Source organism: Idiotropiscis lumnitzeri, chromosome 19 (assembly GCF_059441095.1).
Source record: "Idiotropiscis lumnitzeri isolate Australia: NSW breed Sydney's pygmy pipehorse chromosome 19, RoL_Ilum_1.0, whole genome shotgun sequence".
In the NCBI taxonomy this organism is placed as follows: Eukaryota; Metazoa; Chordata; class Actinopteri; order Syngnathiformes; family Syngnathidae; genus Idiotropiscis; species Idiotropiscis lumnitzeri.
Genome location: NC_142409.1, coordinates 5,050,470 through 5,068,237, shown reverse-complemented (window position 1 = coordinate 5,068,237; position 17,768 = coordinate 5,050,470). Strand labels below are relative to the sequence as shown.

Below are 17,768 nucleotides of genomic sequence, written 5' to 3'. Positions count from 1 at the left end.
TTGCACTTAAGTAAATATCTTATGTGAATTTCTCACGCACTTTGAAAGTGCGACAATTCTCCCGTCTGGGCGTTTGACACACTCACGGTGCATGGCGTCGGAATATTAACGCAGTCACTGAAACGCTGTGGCCAACTGAACTCGTTTGCATGTTGTTTTTTGGGGTTCTTGTGTTACAACCAGCTCATGATGTCATTCTTATTTAAAAGACATCACTCTGTTGTTTTCCTTGTGCAGGTATTGTAATGAACACCTACCCTGCCCGCCACACGTCTACTGGTCGGCCTGGTCGGCATGGGAACGGTGCAACGTGCCTTGCGGCGGCGGCATCCAGTCACGGCGGAGAACCTGCGAGAATGGCAATGACTGTCCCGGGTGTGGCCAGGTACGACATGCAAGAAAATCTTCGCCAACTGTTCATCTGATGCCATTTATCAGTGTCACTGGTTATGTCTGCGGAACATAACCACATCCTGGTCATATTAATAGTGTGGAAGGATCCGTCTAATATATTTCCGGGAGCCGTTTTACACTATAAATACAATGAACCCAATATTAACAAGTTTGTGTGTTCAAAAACAAAGAAATTGCAAAGGTCAACCTGAACAATGAATTGTTTTCTATTGTTGCCGGTGCGATGTGATGATCGCATAATCTCTGCTGCTTTTATCTTAGAATTGAAAGAGATGGATGTCCTTTCCTCCTTGTCCTTCACTATTTGTCTGAGTGTTTTGTTTTGATAGAACAAGCTCTGACGGATGCAAATTGTTGCTTCTGTGAGTCTTCCCCATCAGCAAGCCATTCAAACATGCTCTGTACTGACCATATGAACAAAAATTGCCGTAAAGGAATGTGTGGAGGAACTTGACCTTTGCGAGGATCCATGAATCACATTTAGTGATAGTAGTTTTAACTTTATTTCATGGAGCTTTCTTGTCTTGGTTATTCATTAACCTTCCAGCAAGCATTTCTGTCTATTAATTTTGTCCTACTGTAAATAATAGCCAAGGGAATTACGTATATTAGGGAACAAGCTTTTATTTGCACAAAAGTATTTTTGGAATATTAATCAAAGTTGCTGGTATATTGGAGTTGAAGGGAAACTAGTGTGTGAAAATGTTCTTTCCAAAACGCTGGGAAAAACAAATGAAGTTGCTCTCACGACATGAATGCATACTGCAAGGTGAGCCGGTCATAGTCTACCGCCAAGCTAGTCACTGTTAACGATGTCGTCGATGACTGCGCACAAATACATGACTAACCGCTCATTGCTGCTGTTTTGGTTAGCAACCGTTGACATGGGCAGACTATTTGAGGAAATACATCGTCTCAGTTCACTTCTTCCACTAGCGGACTTAGTTTGCAATAATCTACAACGCCCCCCCCAACCACAAGAGACACCGGTCGACTCATTTAAGTCCACCCTCAGCGTTATCTAATGGACTGTTTGAGAAGATGAAAAAAAAGTTAGCGCTGAAGCCTCCCACACAGCCTTGTAGCTTCAGCCTTGCATACTGATAATTGACCATGATATCTGCCGTAATGCGCCGATGTATTCTGGGAACCGAGCGATATTAACAGGATAGTATACAAATGGATTGGGTTAGAAGCTCAGCGTTCAACACTCATGTTTCTCAAAGTGGAAAGTCTGGACGGATGTGAAGTGATGCCTTTTTCCCACCGTTGAGCGAGGCATCTTATCTGTCGATGCATCATATTACATGGACTCAAATGGTCGTCCATAAATTCAAAAGTGTAAAAATGTCTTGAGTGAGGAATTGAAGTTCAGGGAGGATTGCTGTGAGGGATTGATCCGAACACTTGAATCGTATTGTAATCAAGTTCGAATGTTTGACAAAATAAACAGGTTTTTGATTCAGATTTTAGTTGGCAAATAATAGCCAAAGATTAGAAGAAATATTATTTGTACATGAATTAGAGATTTTCGCACATGCTCATTTGTGTCCATGCTTTCATCACGCGCCTTTTATTTATTTTTTTAGCAGATTTTAGTGAAAGTTCAGTACCTCTTAGAAAACAAGTGACTTTTTGTAAATATCTCACAATTCAATTGAGGTTGAATTTTTCAACAATCAAGCTGACGCTGATGGGCGGTTTGCTTTCATTTGTGGATATAATGAACTTTTATAATTCTGGACAATTGAAAGGTTGCATAATAGAATGTGAATGTCAGTCAGATCTTTCTGTAATTCAGCCCTGTAATTATGTTTACCTTGCCTTGCAAATCATGCACGGCTGATTGTGAAAAGGTTGTGCGGATGAAGGTCACCCAAACAGCCAAACAAGCAGGGAGGGATGTCAATTCAAGTTTTAATTATTCATGCTGCAGTGACGTCCAACTTGGCTCGCTGACATGCTGTCAAGAGAAGCTAGAGGGCAGAAATTGACATCTTAACAATAACAGCAACCGTGTACAGCAGGGTATATAGTCGCTTTTGGTTGGAAAGCTTTTAATCTGACTATTTCTGCTGTTCTACATTTTAAGCTGCGGAGAGGGAAATCAGAAGAATTGTGCACTTTGTGACAGATTTTGGCAGTTCGACAATTTGTGACAGATTTTGGCAGTTCGACAAGTTGGGAGGTAGGGTACAAAGTTTTCGAAAACAACTGCATACAAGTTGGGTTTGCCCCCTGGTGACTGTTTTGCTCAAAATCAAATTTGGACGCCAGAAAGACTAGAATGTCATCTCAAACATACCAGCTCATTCTTAACTCGGAACATCTGAGTATCGGCAAAGTATCGGTCCCAAAATTCATGAGCCTCCAATCCCGTGTCTGATGTCATCCCAAAGGGAGGCCAATGGCAGCGATTCATCAAAACAAAACAGCCGTGTAGTTATTTGGGAGGAACCGAGAATGAGCGCACCTTTATATGTAGAGCCTCCTAATTACGCAAAGGTCGACCTTGTACCAACCGGCCTAACAGCCTTTTTGTAGTGCTACATGATGACATCATACTGTCAAGAAGGGTGGCTCAAGAAACGCAGATATTGCAACCCACCACATCACCCAAACCAAAACATGCTTAGACTAGTGACGGCGCATAGAATATTTCCTTGCAAATATTTTGGGTGGCTTGACCTCCTCTTTAGCCAGACTGAGATTGGACTCATCTTGAGCACTGGCCTGTCCTCATGTACGGTAAGAACTGCAACAGAAAAGCATGGATGCCACTTAAGTTGAGTGCAATCATTATTTTATTTATTTTATTTTTATTTTTTAATACAAGTGCCATTGCATGACGTTTTTTCATTATTGATCTTTAAGTATGATTTTATTTTATTTTTCTATGATTTATTTAAGATCATGTGTCTTTTGTCTTAGTTGTGCATTTTACTTCGGTTAATGGATACATTTCTTAAAATAGTCTTTTACCTGGGTAGGTCTGAAACTGAAATATGGCTTGAGAAATAAATTTCCCACCTTTAAAAGAAACATTGAGAAAATGGTATTTTCTACATTTTCGGTGGCAGCCATATTTGATTCTGCGCACATCGGACACCACTTGGTGCTAGTCCAATGTGATTGTTTTTTGAGAACTTTGCCTGTGCCCAACACCATGCCAATTTTTTGAAACATTTGCTCTAAAGTTTAAAAAAAGGCTTGATTAGAGCAAGCCCAAATACTAACCGGCTGAAATATTAATTTCTTTTTATCAGGTAACAAAAGTGCAATAAGCCAAGTTTGAAAGTCTATTGTGTATTTTTCCATGATTCAAACTTTACACCAAATGATCAAAATTACACAAATGTTCAGCTCCTGGACAACAACATCCTCTATTATGAAGTCACACACAGGCTGAAGTCTTTGTTTGTCAAAGTACATCGCAGTAGACACTGCTAATTAAACTGATCTGTCATGGAGATGTGAGGAATGCTTCGTCGCCATGGACACGATGGTGTTAGATAAAGCCTCCGACGAGGATTAGTGACTAATATTTCCCGTCTGGAAGTTTGTCTTAAATGTCAGGGAGCCGACGTGTACGTAAATATGCACCAACATAACCTCGACACCCAACAACACAGAGGCACACCAATAAGAAGCATAATTGGCGTAATCATGGTAGGAGGTTAGACAGGCAAGACTCATTATTATTCACCTCCAACTGGCCACACATAACGGAGTACCACAGCCTCAAAAAAAAAAAAAAAAGTAATTACACCACGCATACACTCGCCTGTCACGTTAGGCGCGCACACACTTTTGTTTTGGATTCATGACAGGGGTCGAGCTTTGTCTTTATTCAACTATTTTCATCATTTCACAAGGGAAATGACATCTAATTTTTGTTCATACTTGTGTTTCACATGAAAAGGACGTTATTTTGCATATTACGATATAATCGCAATATAGCCTGATTGACCTCTAATGGACCTTTGACTCGCTGAAAAATAATTGATCGCCTTTTTAAGATTTAGATTTGATTGTCAGCTTTCAGGTATGCAGGGGAGACTCGTGTCACCATTCGAAGGCGGGCCACCTTGCTCGGCCACAAATCTTTTTTTGTGGGGCTACATTGACCCTCTTGCTATACACTATACACACGCAGTAGTTAAGACAAAGTCTCATGAGTCGCTAAATGCGGTTTAGCTTTAAGCTCGCTAATGATCGCCTTCGGCCTCAAGATTGACATGAATCCTTTGAGAGCATTTGGGGGCTGAAAGCATACTGGGGAAGTTTCATTAAATATTTACTGTGTTTGGCAACCATTAACAACTTCCATCATCCGCAGATCACTTACCTTTATCTCGCTTTTTGTCCACACGTTAGCTTTTTCTTGTCGTTGCTCTGTTGGCCAGAAAGACTTGAAGCTTTTCTTTGTGTGTCTGTACATTGTTGTGTCTGGTGATCACAGACGGGTGGCGGCTAGTGGGGAATAATGTTAAATATTAATGTGTGGCGGTGATTACGGCTCAAGATGGAAAGAGGCAGGAAGTGCAGTGGACCTGACGCGCTCGTTCATCACGGCCACTAACGGAATCTCAATGCCTCCCGTGTGTTTTTAACCTTGGCTCTCGAACAGACGGAATTGTGACAATTGGAAGAGGCGCAAAGAACGTTGAGACTCATACAAGTGGGAAAACGAGGTCCAAGAAGTGGGGATGAGTTATGAACTGTAAAAGATGCAATACAGAGATGCATGGAATGAGAGGGGTATTAAAAGTGAAAATGATTAGTGGTGCACACTCACCGGCCACTTCATAAATGGACGTTTACCAGAATAGGCTGCTACATGTGAGCATTTTCTTATTTTATTTGTAGCTATATATATATATATATATATATATATATATATATATATATATATATATATATATATATATATATATATATATATATATATATTATTTTTTTATATATATTTTTATTTTCATTATATTTATATTTTCTATTTGTCTTTAAACTTGATGCAGCAGGAAAATGCAAAATTTTCTTATAGCTTGTAAAATCAACTTGTAATGTGGCCTATAATATTAAATGATTCGACTTGATGGCGGGAGATCACCTTTGATCAATATTTATATGAACATTTATGATATAAATACTTGACCTGATATGTTGTCCAGTAAATTAATAATCCCAGATAGTAAACCATAAATAAAATGATCAACATACACAAATTAATGTATACACAAATAACAATGATGGATGACGTATAATTGATCTGACAAAACAGAAAGATGGGGCATGTGAATTAAAAGTAAAAATATGTATTGATAAAGTCAAAACTGACTGACTACGTTTTGTTTATTTTTCATCAAAAAAAAAATCTAAATAATTCAATGTTCAGTTAGTTGTAATTCCCTCAAACTTTCAAGGTGACTGATTTATTTTTTCATTCAACTGCTATATCTCATTTGAGTGAATAGGTGTCCCTAATGTTGTGACCTGTGACTGACACTGCTCTTTTTGCCAGGCTCTAATCTTATTTTTCAAGGTCTGGCAGTCACTCAAGGCATTTTCAGCATAAATAAACAAGTCTGCAAGGGGAAAATAGCAGTCGGTCTTCCACTTCCTCTGGCATGATTATCTCTTCACTGTACTTATCATCACATATAGCACCACAAATGTTATTTTCTGACCACTTGTCCTAATGGAAGCTGGTGGAGGGTATTTAAGGCCATATATTCGCACGGCGATACCTGAATGTGACTCACATCACGAGCTTTAGTGATATGTTTTTCATATTTATAGCCAGAAGCAGACGGGACAAAGCGCCTCATTTCTACCTCCATGGTTCACATTCTCGCTTTGCATCCCTTGCTCTCCCCCTTCAAGTCCACCTCTTCTTTCCTCTTGCCTCTGAACTCCATCAATGACCTTTTCTGCCAGCTTTGTTTGCGTCTCGCCATGTTCAGTGAAGGTGTCTGAAGGGAATGTATCCTCATCAGACCCGAGCCAGCCAAGCGGATATTTTGGCGGTGCGGACTGCCACATCAGCGACATAAACCAACCGGAACCAGAATCAGCTGGCTTTCAAGGATGAGCGACAATGAATTATTTGAAAGGGCTCTTTGTTTCCACGACATCAAATAAGCTGTTTCATTTCACATTTGTCACTCTGTTGAGAGTTTGAGGAGCAATTGTGTGGCGTTTGACTAAGCTTGAAAAAAACGGAAATTTTCATGCTTAATTGTCAACTTAACGACTCGTGATTATCTTCAACCCGCAAATGAGCTTGCCGCGTAGAAACATTTTTGTCCCCTCATCTGCAGGAATACCAGTCATGCAACTCCCAGCCTTGTCCCGACCTGAAGAAGACCACCCCCTGGACCCCGTGGACACCGGTTAACATTTCCGACAACGGCGGTCACTACGAGCAGCGTTTCCGTTACACGTGCAAGGCTCGCATTCCGGATGCCAGCCTGCTGGAGGTGGGCAGGCAGAGGATTGAGATGCGCTACTGCTCCAGCGACGGCTCAACCGGCTGCTCCACTGACGGTGAGAAGCTCTTGTTGCCTTTTGCACTGCATGTTTCTGTTTTCACTCAAATGTGTTTTTTTCTTTCTATCGCTGTTGAAAAAAAAACGGTCTCATTTCTCAACAGACCAACACGTCAGACATGTTAATTATCTTCCAATCTGAAAGCCAATCTTTATATTAATTTAGGCACCTTTCTAATTTATCAATTAGAGATTCGGCTAAAATCTTCTGCAAACTTTGCCTCCAACTATTTCCCCTTTAATAACCCTGTGTGGTCCGTCATATTTTCGCTGTATAAATCAGGGACATCAAATATGATCAGCTGATATTTGGGTGATGAAAACCACAGACTTTTTATTGGTTTAACAGATTTTTCACGTTTGAAGATGCACGTCTAAAATAATGACAACCAAAAACACACGAGCTAAAGTTAGCATAATTTTACCTCTGGATGCCACAAAATTATACTTCACATTCTCCACTTTGCGTTTGGTTGCTTTGGCCATCACCCAATTCGCCAGCGATACTAGAGGTCCTCGTAAGCCTCGTTGGTTGTTTATGAGTGTCTCATTCCGGCTGAGCTGAGCAAACACCGATAGCGGAAAGACAGCATAATTTGGAACAGTTGGAATTCCACACAGTGCCTTGACCTCAAATCTTGGGGATCAACCATAAACAAAGATTAGGAGATAAGCCTTCTCATCCAATATGTACACGCTCAATTTAGGAATAAGAAACACAGAAACATCACACACCAGTAGAAAAAAAAAATAATGATGGTGTTGGTGGGGAAGGGCTTATCTTGTCCCACTTTGAGCTGAATCTGGGTGGTCTCTCGCGCTTCTCGGATGTTTCTTCGCCCTGCTTCATTATTTCAGATTATCAGTCAAGGCCAATGCTGTCACCGGTACACATTGTTGATGTCGCATTTTGAAGCGGAAACTTTTCAAATGCACCTCGACTGCATGCAAAGAGCATCTCACAGGGCATGCTGGAAACAAAAGCTGTCCGTTTTGAAATCTTTAAGATGTGTGACAGACACCTGATGGCTTTAAATGGTTTGCCTCATTATCAGGAAGATGTATGTGTGAATTGCTTGTGCGTTAGTATGTGCATGTGTTTCATTAGAAAATGGCACGTGAAAGAAGCCCGACAGCAGATCACGTGGACTAATCACAGCAAGTGACAAGAAGAATAATGCACACTGAGGGTTAGGACTGGCAAATCACTTCTATATTTTTTTTAAACATGATTAATGTAAATGACTTTATTAATGGGGCTGACTTCATTGAAACATACTTTTTTTGGTCAAATATTACCTTCTTAAAGGTGACGTCAACCCAAAAATGTTCTTTATTAATATATGTTCTATTCAGACGTCTAAACGAAGAAGTCTAAACATGGCATTCTGATTAATATCACGTTCGTGGAATATGAGTTAAGCAGCAAAACCCACAGTTTTTAGCCATCTCGGAGGGCGGCCATTTTGTCACTTCCGTCAACTGAAAATGACAGTTGCTCGCGTCTCAAGTAGCGACTAATCACGGCTCAGCTGTTTTCTGAAGCTGAGTCTGATTGGTCGTTACCTGAGTCCTGAGCAACTGTGATGTCATTTTAAGTCAAAAGAAGTGACAAAATGGCCGCCACACAGATAGCTAAATATGGGTGGATTTTTATTAACTAATTTTCCACAAATGCAATAGTAATCCGAATGTCATGTTGAGATGAGTGAAGGCTCGTAGAATTAATTATTGCAAAAAAATGTGTTTGGGTCGACTACGCTTGGATGCCATTCCACTTTATTTTCACGTCATAATGTCATTCAAACTTCACATTTTTTTCTTAGTTCATCTGCTTATTATATGCTAGAATCTTGAATGATTTTATTTTTCAGTCAAGTTCATTTGTTAGGCTAGCGGGTGAGTTGACTTTTGGGCAAGCGGTGGGGCGAGATTCCAATCTAGAACCTCTCAAGTGTGAGGCAGCCAAGCATTTGCTACGCATTTTGTTGCCAGGCAATAATTCAATTTAAGGAGAAAATGGTGCATCAGTGACATTACACGGGAGGTCTGCACCACATCCAAAATGTGTGTTTACCTAAATTGATATGGGACTGAGAAAGCAGCTATTTCGAAACAATTGTCACCACGGTGGTGTTTATTGGCATCGACGCAATATGAGACGTGAAAAACAAGGTGTAAATCCTTCCCCAAATTTTACTATTCATGTCTGGCGCTCTAGTACTGAGTAGCGACTAAAGAGAAATTAGATCGTTTCCTTCCATCTCGCTTATCAGACAGGGAAAATCAAACGTATGCGCTCGTATGCAAATGACAATCGATGTTTATGAGCCAATTCCATTCACGGTCAGTAGTGTTTCAAGTTTATGGCCTTGATTTTCGTTTCTCATTTTGAAGCCGATTCATTACAAGCTTTCTCCTTAACGCACTGTCTGGCTGCTCCACTAATCTCCCATCACATCATCTTATTTTGGGAGCTCATCTGCCTCGCCTCCAGGTTGTGTGGGCTTCACCACATGGGTCACATGCTTTTATCACACACTGTCGTCATGTGATGTGCGCATGATGGCGAACGTGGAGACTTTATTGCGCTTTTACAATATGCCACATACTGTTATGATTGACATGACGAGCTTCATGATAGCGATGATTTAATTAGTCGGAACCCGTCATGGCTAAAAGCAAAGATGTCAAAATCAAAGCCTGGGAATCAATGTCATGCTTCATCCATTTAGGATGCGTTCTTTTCATTTTGGATAAATATGTGGCAACATATCCCTCCCTGTATTTAGTACCATCCATCGTTCCCTTGACTTGATTTTTAAAAACTCAATACGTGCCGTATTTTATTTATTTATTTATTTTTGTTGAAAGCAAAGGGTCTCCACTAGTCCATAAAGCCCAGCTCGATGGAGTGTGAGGCATATTGTAGTCTTATTGACAGATACTCCAGCCTCTGCTGTGGAACTCTGCAGCTCTCCTTCAATGTTATCTTTTATTCTTTTCTTGTCCAGTCTATGAGTTTTGGTGGGCGGTCCTCTCTTGGCAGGTTTGTGTTCTGCCATGTTTTTCAATTTGATCATGATAGATTTGAGGGTGCTCTTGGTGATCATCAAAGGTTTGAAAGTTTTTATAACCTAGAACCTACTTCTCGACATCTTTGTCCCTGGCTTGTTTGGAGAGTTCCTTGGTCTTTATGGCATTTTTCATCAAAGGTAACATTGAATAAAGGTGCCTTTAAACTATTTCTGATTAGATGATGAAAGAAATCCAATGAAAGGCTTGTTGGAATTCAGATGTATCCATCCATCCATTATCTGAGCCGCTTCTCCTCACGAGGGTCACGGCTGTGCTGGAGCTTATCGCAGCGCCAGCCAATCACAGGGCACACAAAGACGGACGACCACTCGTGCTCACAGTCACATCTAACGCCATGCAAACTCCACACAGGAAGGTCGGAGCAGGAATCAAACCCACGACCGCTGCGCTGTTAGGTGGACGTGCTAATCAGTCACCCACTGTGCCGCCCGTACCTCGGATTTATTCAACTTAATTAATGAAATACTACAAATTACAGCAATAACATTTATCTTTGGTCATTTAAAATTCTGACTTTTATTTTACCGTGAACTTACTTTTCTCGTAATATGGTAACTTGATTGCAATACTAATTTTTTTTTTTTTGGTTACCCAATGTGTTATTTATTTGTATGTACCCTTTTAAAATTTATTATTTTATTTTGAATTGATATTATATTATATTATATTATATTATATTATATTAGAGCCACAAGTATTGTTTCATTGTCTTTATCATGGCATAATTTTTTATACCGTTATGACCTTTTGACCTGGTAGTTGTATGTGCATGAAATACAACTTATTAAATATTTAAATAACCTCTCACTGTTTGAATCCAACAACCTGTCGGTCTCTTGTGGGCCTCAAATGAATAAAAGCTTTACTCGTCAGCCATTCCGTGTGACCACAAGCCAGCCGGCAGTATAAATGATGACTATAAAAACTAAATATGGTTGTCTGGTTCAATCAATAGAAAAAAAAATGTCTTGTCGGTCATCATATAGTGGCATTAGTATAAAACTTACTGTGTTGGAATTCAACCTCAGTACTGAATATTTAATTTTCTTAATTGTATTCACAAGACGGTGCGAGAAGAAAACCACAACCATCTCTTTGGAAGCTTGTGAGTTTATTCTGTGGTCAGCTTGCTTTAGTGAGCGATGGCTTCATTGTTTCCCCTGGAGAAAGTGTGTGATGTCAGCAGGCTTGATATGTTTCACTTGAGCTGATGCGCTATCAGGGCCGAGACCCTCTTGTGGGCAACAGATAATTTTTTTTTCCTACCCAGCACAGACTTGGTGGACGCATGCCAGTGCTGACGGATGATAACCGCTGCGCTATCCTTATTGTCTCTGCTTTGTTTTCCCTCTCTGCTCAGCCAGCACGCTTCGCTTTATACGGCTGACTCGCTTTTATCAAGAGGGAAACAGAACGGGCTTAGCTTACCAGTGTGCAATTTATTTTAATTTCTTGTTTTGTCCAAATGACCTTATTTTTTTTCAATTCTTCTTAACAGAATTTATATTAAGATAAATTTACTATTTATATATATATTTTTTTGGGTGGGGGCAGCCAGAGTCTGACCTTTTTCAAAAGAATGCCGTAATATTAAATGTAATATAAATTTCTTAATTTCAAGTTCCAAGTTTTTTGCTTGGTCATTAGTGTTGATTTGTTTTGGCAAACACGTCTTTACATGGATGTCAGTCGTTTCACTTTTGATGCACATTTCCCAGAATCTATCTTGGTACTGTCTTGACTGGTGAGACATGCATTTGCTCTCACTTTGCTGTTGCAGTGTGCCAAATTAGGCAGCTGTTATTACAGAAGGAACCACAACTCAGTTGGCAGCCCCTTGACACATTACCGTGAGTGATATGAGAAAACGAAAAAAAAACAAGACAGGTAGTCATCTAATCTGTTCTGCTTTGTTTGCAATGAAATTAGACCTCTGACTTGAAAAATGCCCTGCCTGCTGGTTTGGACTGTGCCTTTTAATGAGAGGAGGGAGGAAAAGATTTGATCCTGACCTTTAAATTTAGGGATAAACTTGTTGTGGCTTGTTTTCTTTCTTTGTTGCTTTTTCAGACTGGATGATTTCTTTGGCGTCCCATTGGTGCCTCGATTTCTCAGCGGAGAGGATAGGCTTGCTTTTGACAATACAAAAAAAAAAATCTAACCTTGTTGTCTTGCTTCTCGGTAGACTTTATTTTTTTGGTCATGCATCCTTTGCTATTTTAAACTTTGAAAGCCACCAATATGAGGGCCACATCTGTACAGTGCACTCAGACTCAAACAATAATCTTTTAACCCGGACTTTTCAAAAGCATACCTTTTGTTTTATCACTCTTAATTTATTCCCATGAGCATCTGTTCTCAGATGATTTCCACTCACCTTTAAATGCCATACCTGACGTTGTCAGCAGTGAGTTACGGTGCTCAAAAAGAAAATTGGTGATGCGTTCAAGGGCCCAGCCGTCTGTCAGAAGCTGAGATCAAGCGATTCTTAGCAGACAAAATAACGGGCCACAAAAACAATAAGCCAACATATGAAAAGAATTGCTGAGTTGGCAATGTGATTTAATATCCTTGAAGTCAAACATTTGCTTTGATGGAACCCATATGTGATATGAACCTGATGGTCGAAAAAACGCAACCTGACAGTGGAGTTGGACCAGCAGGATATCGCTTTTGTTATTGTACCCGCCAAAGCGGTCTAATGCGGCCGCTCGCATCTTTCATGTTGTTGTTTTTGTTTTTCTATCCTTTCAAGACTAAACTGCACAGACGTGTTTGGAATGAGGCAACCTTGATATTTTTTGTCACATTCGCAGCAAATTCAAGCAGCAACCACCAACTGGATGAAATGTTGGTCCATTCCTATACCACATAACTCCTTATTGATGACACTAAAACACGCTTTAGTTTCTTTATCCACCCATTTTATTCTGCAAATTCGGGTTGCAGCAATCCAAGTCGAGACATTTAGGTCACCATAGTTAGGACCGAAAATGAGAGTGGGAAGGAAAGCCGATCAGTCCTCGCAACAGTTTAGTACTGAGACTGAATTGATCCATGCTTCAAACTCACTTAGTTTTACCCTCACCTGAGGTAAGACTTCACTAACGAGTCAGAGGGCGCACACTTGGCTCGAGAACCAGTGCCTCAGATTTGGAGGTGAGCACCTTCCTGGATGCTTCACGTTCAGCTGTGAACCACCCCAGTAAAAAAAAAACAAAAAAAAAAACACTTGACGGTCATGACAACATCATCTGCGAATAGCCGAGCTGAGATCTGAAGGCCACCAACCTGGAAATCTTCAACGCCTCATCCGCTGCTAGGAATTTGGACTCTGAGCATGGAGCACTATGAGGGACATGATTGTATGTTAACCCTCAAGTGACCAATCCATGTGGACCTGTAGCTTCCTGGATTCTTCCATCAGTCCAGGATGGAACCATTTTGTTATCGATGTTGTATGTTTCCAAGAAAACTCAATATTTCACTTCCTGTAACAACCAGGTGTCACATTACTTGCGTACACATCATTGTGTATTTCATGGCTATTTGTGAGTCTGTTCTGTTTATTCCGCCCTTGTGCCCTTTTAAGAGTTTTAATTGCTTTCTCTTTATTTGGCTCCTCCGTAAAAAGCTTCCCTTGAGGAGGCTGCTGCCTGACAGCTCTCAGGGCAGCCAAGAGATTTCTGTTGCATGGTTCCACTGTGGGCAACCACAACACAACATTTCATAGCGAGACACACACATGGAAAATAGCTGTGCTGCTCGGAATCTAGGACACTTCTTTCTCACTCGTGGCCATACTTTATGTGATATCAATAAACTTTGTTTGCATGTGAAGCCGTGGACATATCACTATTTGAAGGCCTTGACATTTTCCGGTGTGGTACATTACACCGTGATGCCTGAGTGTGTCTTTTTGTCCCACCTACTCTTCTCTCTTTTGTGCTAGCACTCTGCAGAACATGAGCAGCTTGTAAAGTAACTAGAATGGGAATGTGTCTTTGCAAAGATGACTGTTAAATCTTGAAGCACTGCATCCTTTTTCTTCTCTGTCCAACTCATCAAGGACACATGGATTTAATCACGTGCTGATCAATAGATACAGTCACTGCAATTTTGAAGGTGAGAGTCACTTTGTTTTTCGCATAGGCAAGGTCACATTAACGCGATACACAAGTGAGAAAATGCCATATTATACACTAGTGTAGTTTGGTTTAAAGGTAAATAATGTTTTGTTTTGGTTGATAGGACTATTCTATATTACTTCTTCTATATTACTATTATTACTATAAATGCAAATGAAAAGACTTGATACTGCTGAAGGGGGGAGCTTGCGCTGAGTTAAACCCATCAAATTTCTTACTTGGAAGAAAAGAGTTATTTTGTGATCATTGTAAGTTTTGAAACTGAACGGCCATGTCATGTGGGGTTCCTCAAGGGTCAATCCTTGGACCCCTTTTGTTCAGTCTGTATACTGAATGCTGCCCAAAGAGTCAAATTCTTGAGAATGCCAATGTAGGCCATCATGGCCATGGACTGGGGTAATTGTATCTCACAATAAAGAAAATAGGACTGTTGTTGTTGCTGTGTTCAAAAACCAAAGCCCAAGTCTGAAACCTTGGTGAACACTTGAGATTCGCCGAGTGTAAATTCTTTTCAATCCAGGCTCAAAATGATGTTTTCCCCCTAGCTATGATTAAGGTCTTTCAAAGTCTTTCCAAATTCTTGTTCTTGTACTGCTCATAATTTCAGTAAGCTATGTTTATTTAATTTGCTTTTACATGTTTTGAGCTCTTTTGTCTGCTAAGGATTTGAAATGTTGTACTAGTAATTATTTGAAGCTCATTTGATTTTGTTTATATTATATTAATGTTTATAACATGTAGTAAGGAATGTAATAAGGAATGTAAATGGCCTACATTAAGGAGATGAAACATGATGAAGCTCGCCAACATAATCGTCACAAGCAGCCGTTCAATATGTGGGCCTTAAAGAAGTCTGGATGAAGAGTATCAGGTCACAGCTGCAGACGGGTCGGCCCGTGCCACTGCCCGCTTAGAATCGATATAGAGCACACGCCTCGACGGGCCCCGTCGGTGCACACGCCAGCTTGTGAGGCGATGAGGCTGTAAGCTGCCAAGGTCGGCCGTATGTATGAAGAGGTTGAGGACTCGCGCATGGTAAACACTCCGGTTGCCGAAGATTACAAGGCAACACAAGGGCTGGAAAAGCAGACGTTCCGGTTATGGTAATGAGCGTGGGAGGCAAACGTAAATGGCAAAAATCAAGAAAAAAGGAATAGAAGGTACAAAAATAAAAGTCCTCCAAGAAGATGAGAGATGATGATGATGGAGAAGACTGACAAAAAAGTAAGCACCCGGACTTTTTAAGCCGCAGCTCCATTATCGTCTGGAAAAGTAGAATGTGGCCAAATGTTGAAGGAATGACTCATCCGACAATGGCCTGGCCAGTCGCTGTAATTTCATTGCAGGTGATTATCATTCACTCAAACAGATGGCTTCTCATTCAGAGCGACCAGATGATTCTTCCCCCTAGTGCTCAAAGCCTCTCACTGGCAGCAACATTTCCGCGGCGTTGATTAATCCACGTGGTAATTACAGTTTAATAAAAAATTTCACTTTCGGATTCCGTGATTCATTCCGCATGAGAGCGCCAATGATGAAAACTGATGTTGTTTGATGAACACGAGACGCCGCACTTAACTTACTGAATCCATCTTCAGAAAATATAAATTAGCTCCGTGGAGGAGAATGTGATACACTCCAATTCTGCAGCTGTTTCTAATCCATCATTCCTACATCGCCATTTACAAAGTTTGAAATGTGCGAGCATTTGATTTAAATCGAGTCTTCTTCATTTTCCAGGCGAGGTTCTTCATCTGGGGAAGATCTCTGGACGTACGGTGAATGGCGGCTGGTCCTCGTGGTCCTCCTGGACACAGTGCAGCAGAGACTGCAGCCGCGGCATCCGCAGCAGGAAACGCGCTTGCAGCAACCCAGAACCCAAGTATGGCGGTCAGACCTGCATGGGGGCTGCACAGGAGTATCAAGAGTGCAACACCACGCCTTGTCCTGGTAAGGGATGCACACTGAGATTTACCGGAGAATATTGAGATGTATCCTCCTGGACATCTTGCAATTTTTTGGGTGTTCTGCCTATTCAAAAACACAAAATTAGTGTAATTGCTGAATCCACTGTGGTTAGAAACAGAAGTGGGTGTGTACTAAAAATCATTTTTTACTTCTCGATTATATCGTAATTGTTTTTCGGCGTGAAATCAAGTCATTAGAAGAAGAATTGTGTAGTTTTGCATATGACTGTAAATTTTGAGTCTCAGCCAATCACTTCCCCTCATTTGCTGTCCTACACAGATGAATACACGCTTCCCCACATCCAACCTAAACTATCTTTTTCCTCTCGGGTAAAAAGAATCACCGTGCCAAATGACTTGCAAATCTTCAGGAATCACAAAAGAAATCAGATGCGCAAAGAAGCTGTGATGAAAACTCAAATTTATTCCAAAGAATCAAAAGAGGCCATCCCTGAGGCACTCCGCGATGTAATTACATCGCAGATAAATGATGCCGCTGGCTATGGCAGCCCTTGTTCGTAGTGAAAAGCCCAGAGACGATGCGTTTTCAACACACGGCAAAAGGATGCATTCTAATGAACGGAATCCTTTGCTTGATGAAGGAAAAGCTCTTTCTAAATGGAAATGCAGTATGTTTGACATCAAATGCGCAGGTTTTACGGATTATTAATCTGAAACCATCCCCTGAGAGAAGGGTTTAGATATCTTGCTAATAGCCTGGCTGCGCGTGTAATCTGCAGCACCCTCAATCTGTCTAGCGAAATGCTGCCATGCTAGAAGTAAGCAAAGGAGACACAGGTGTGAGCAGCAATCAGCGCCGTTTTTACAGCCTGTTAATTCAGTCCGTGGATGCCTGCACGTGCAGGCCCGCAAACTTTTACGCCTCGCGCGAATGCATACAGCACATTTTGTCAAGATGTCGACTAATCACCTCAAAGCTGCAGCGCGGGGCTCTCAGGTTTGAGCGGCACGGAATACTAATGCTTCTTCTAATAGCGGTGGTCTGAAAGTGAGCGGCGGTTTTCGGCGTCCCAGCAGATGCGGCGTGAGGCCAGCTGTGATCTTCCGACGTCTAATCCTATTGTCTTTAATCCAACACTTTGAAGGCGGAAAACAGGTGTCTCGCCGACCATCCGTCTGCTTTCGAAACAAATGAATCTTGTGTTTTTCTCACAACTTTGCCCAAGATGAGACGATCCGTCATGGAGGGCCAGGAATCGACTTGCGCGTCACTTTGAGATAGAGAAATTACACCGAGATGACAAAACGCAACGGCAACTTCAATTACCTGCACAGAGATGCCGAGCACCGACGGGTCTTTAAAATGAATTCTCAGATGCTCCTGAAAAGGGAATTACTCTCTGCCAAAATAAAGTTAGGATTTATCTATATGATTGGCAAACGATATTAACTTACTTGTAATTCTTCAGGTTTTCCTTATAATATTGCAGTTTTTGTTCTGTTAGGAATTTCAGTATTCCTTATTGCTCGCAACATTGCACCAACAAAGTATGCAGGTATACATTTGCGTTTTGAAAGTCGATTTTAATAGTAAAATAACATAAGAAATGGTTTAATAAAAGAATGCG

The 17,768-nt window shown here is 40.9% G+C and overlaps 1 protein-coding gene across 3 annotated transcripts in view; it reads left to right on the top strand.

Annotated features, from left to right (window-relative positions):
- Positions 1 to 17,768, top strand: part of sema5a (sema domain, seven thrombospondin repeats (type 1 and type 1-like), transmembrane domain (TM) and short cytoplasmic domain, (semaphorin) 5A) — a 97,379-nt gene that overhangs the window by 69,961 nt on the left and 9,650 nt on the right. For all 3 annotated transcript variants that reach the window (XR_015839948.1, XR_015839947.1, XM_088283388.1), the window contains exons 15-17: positions 238 to 385; positions 6,738 to 6,963; positions 15,953 to 16,162. Coding sequence is in view for 1 of the 3 variants with exons in the window: in XM_088283388.1 (XP_088139514.1) it covers positions 238 to 385; positions 6,738 to 6,963; positions 15,953 to 16,162 (584 nt within the window). In the remaining 2 variants the exon portion in view is untranslated. The remainder of the gene's footprint in view (positions 1 to 237; positions 386 to 6,737; positions 6,964 to 15,952; positions 16,163 to 17,768) is intronic.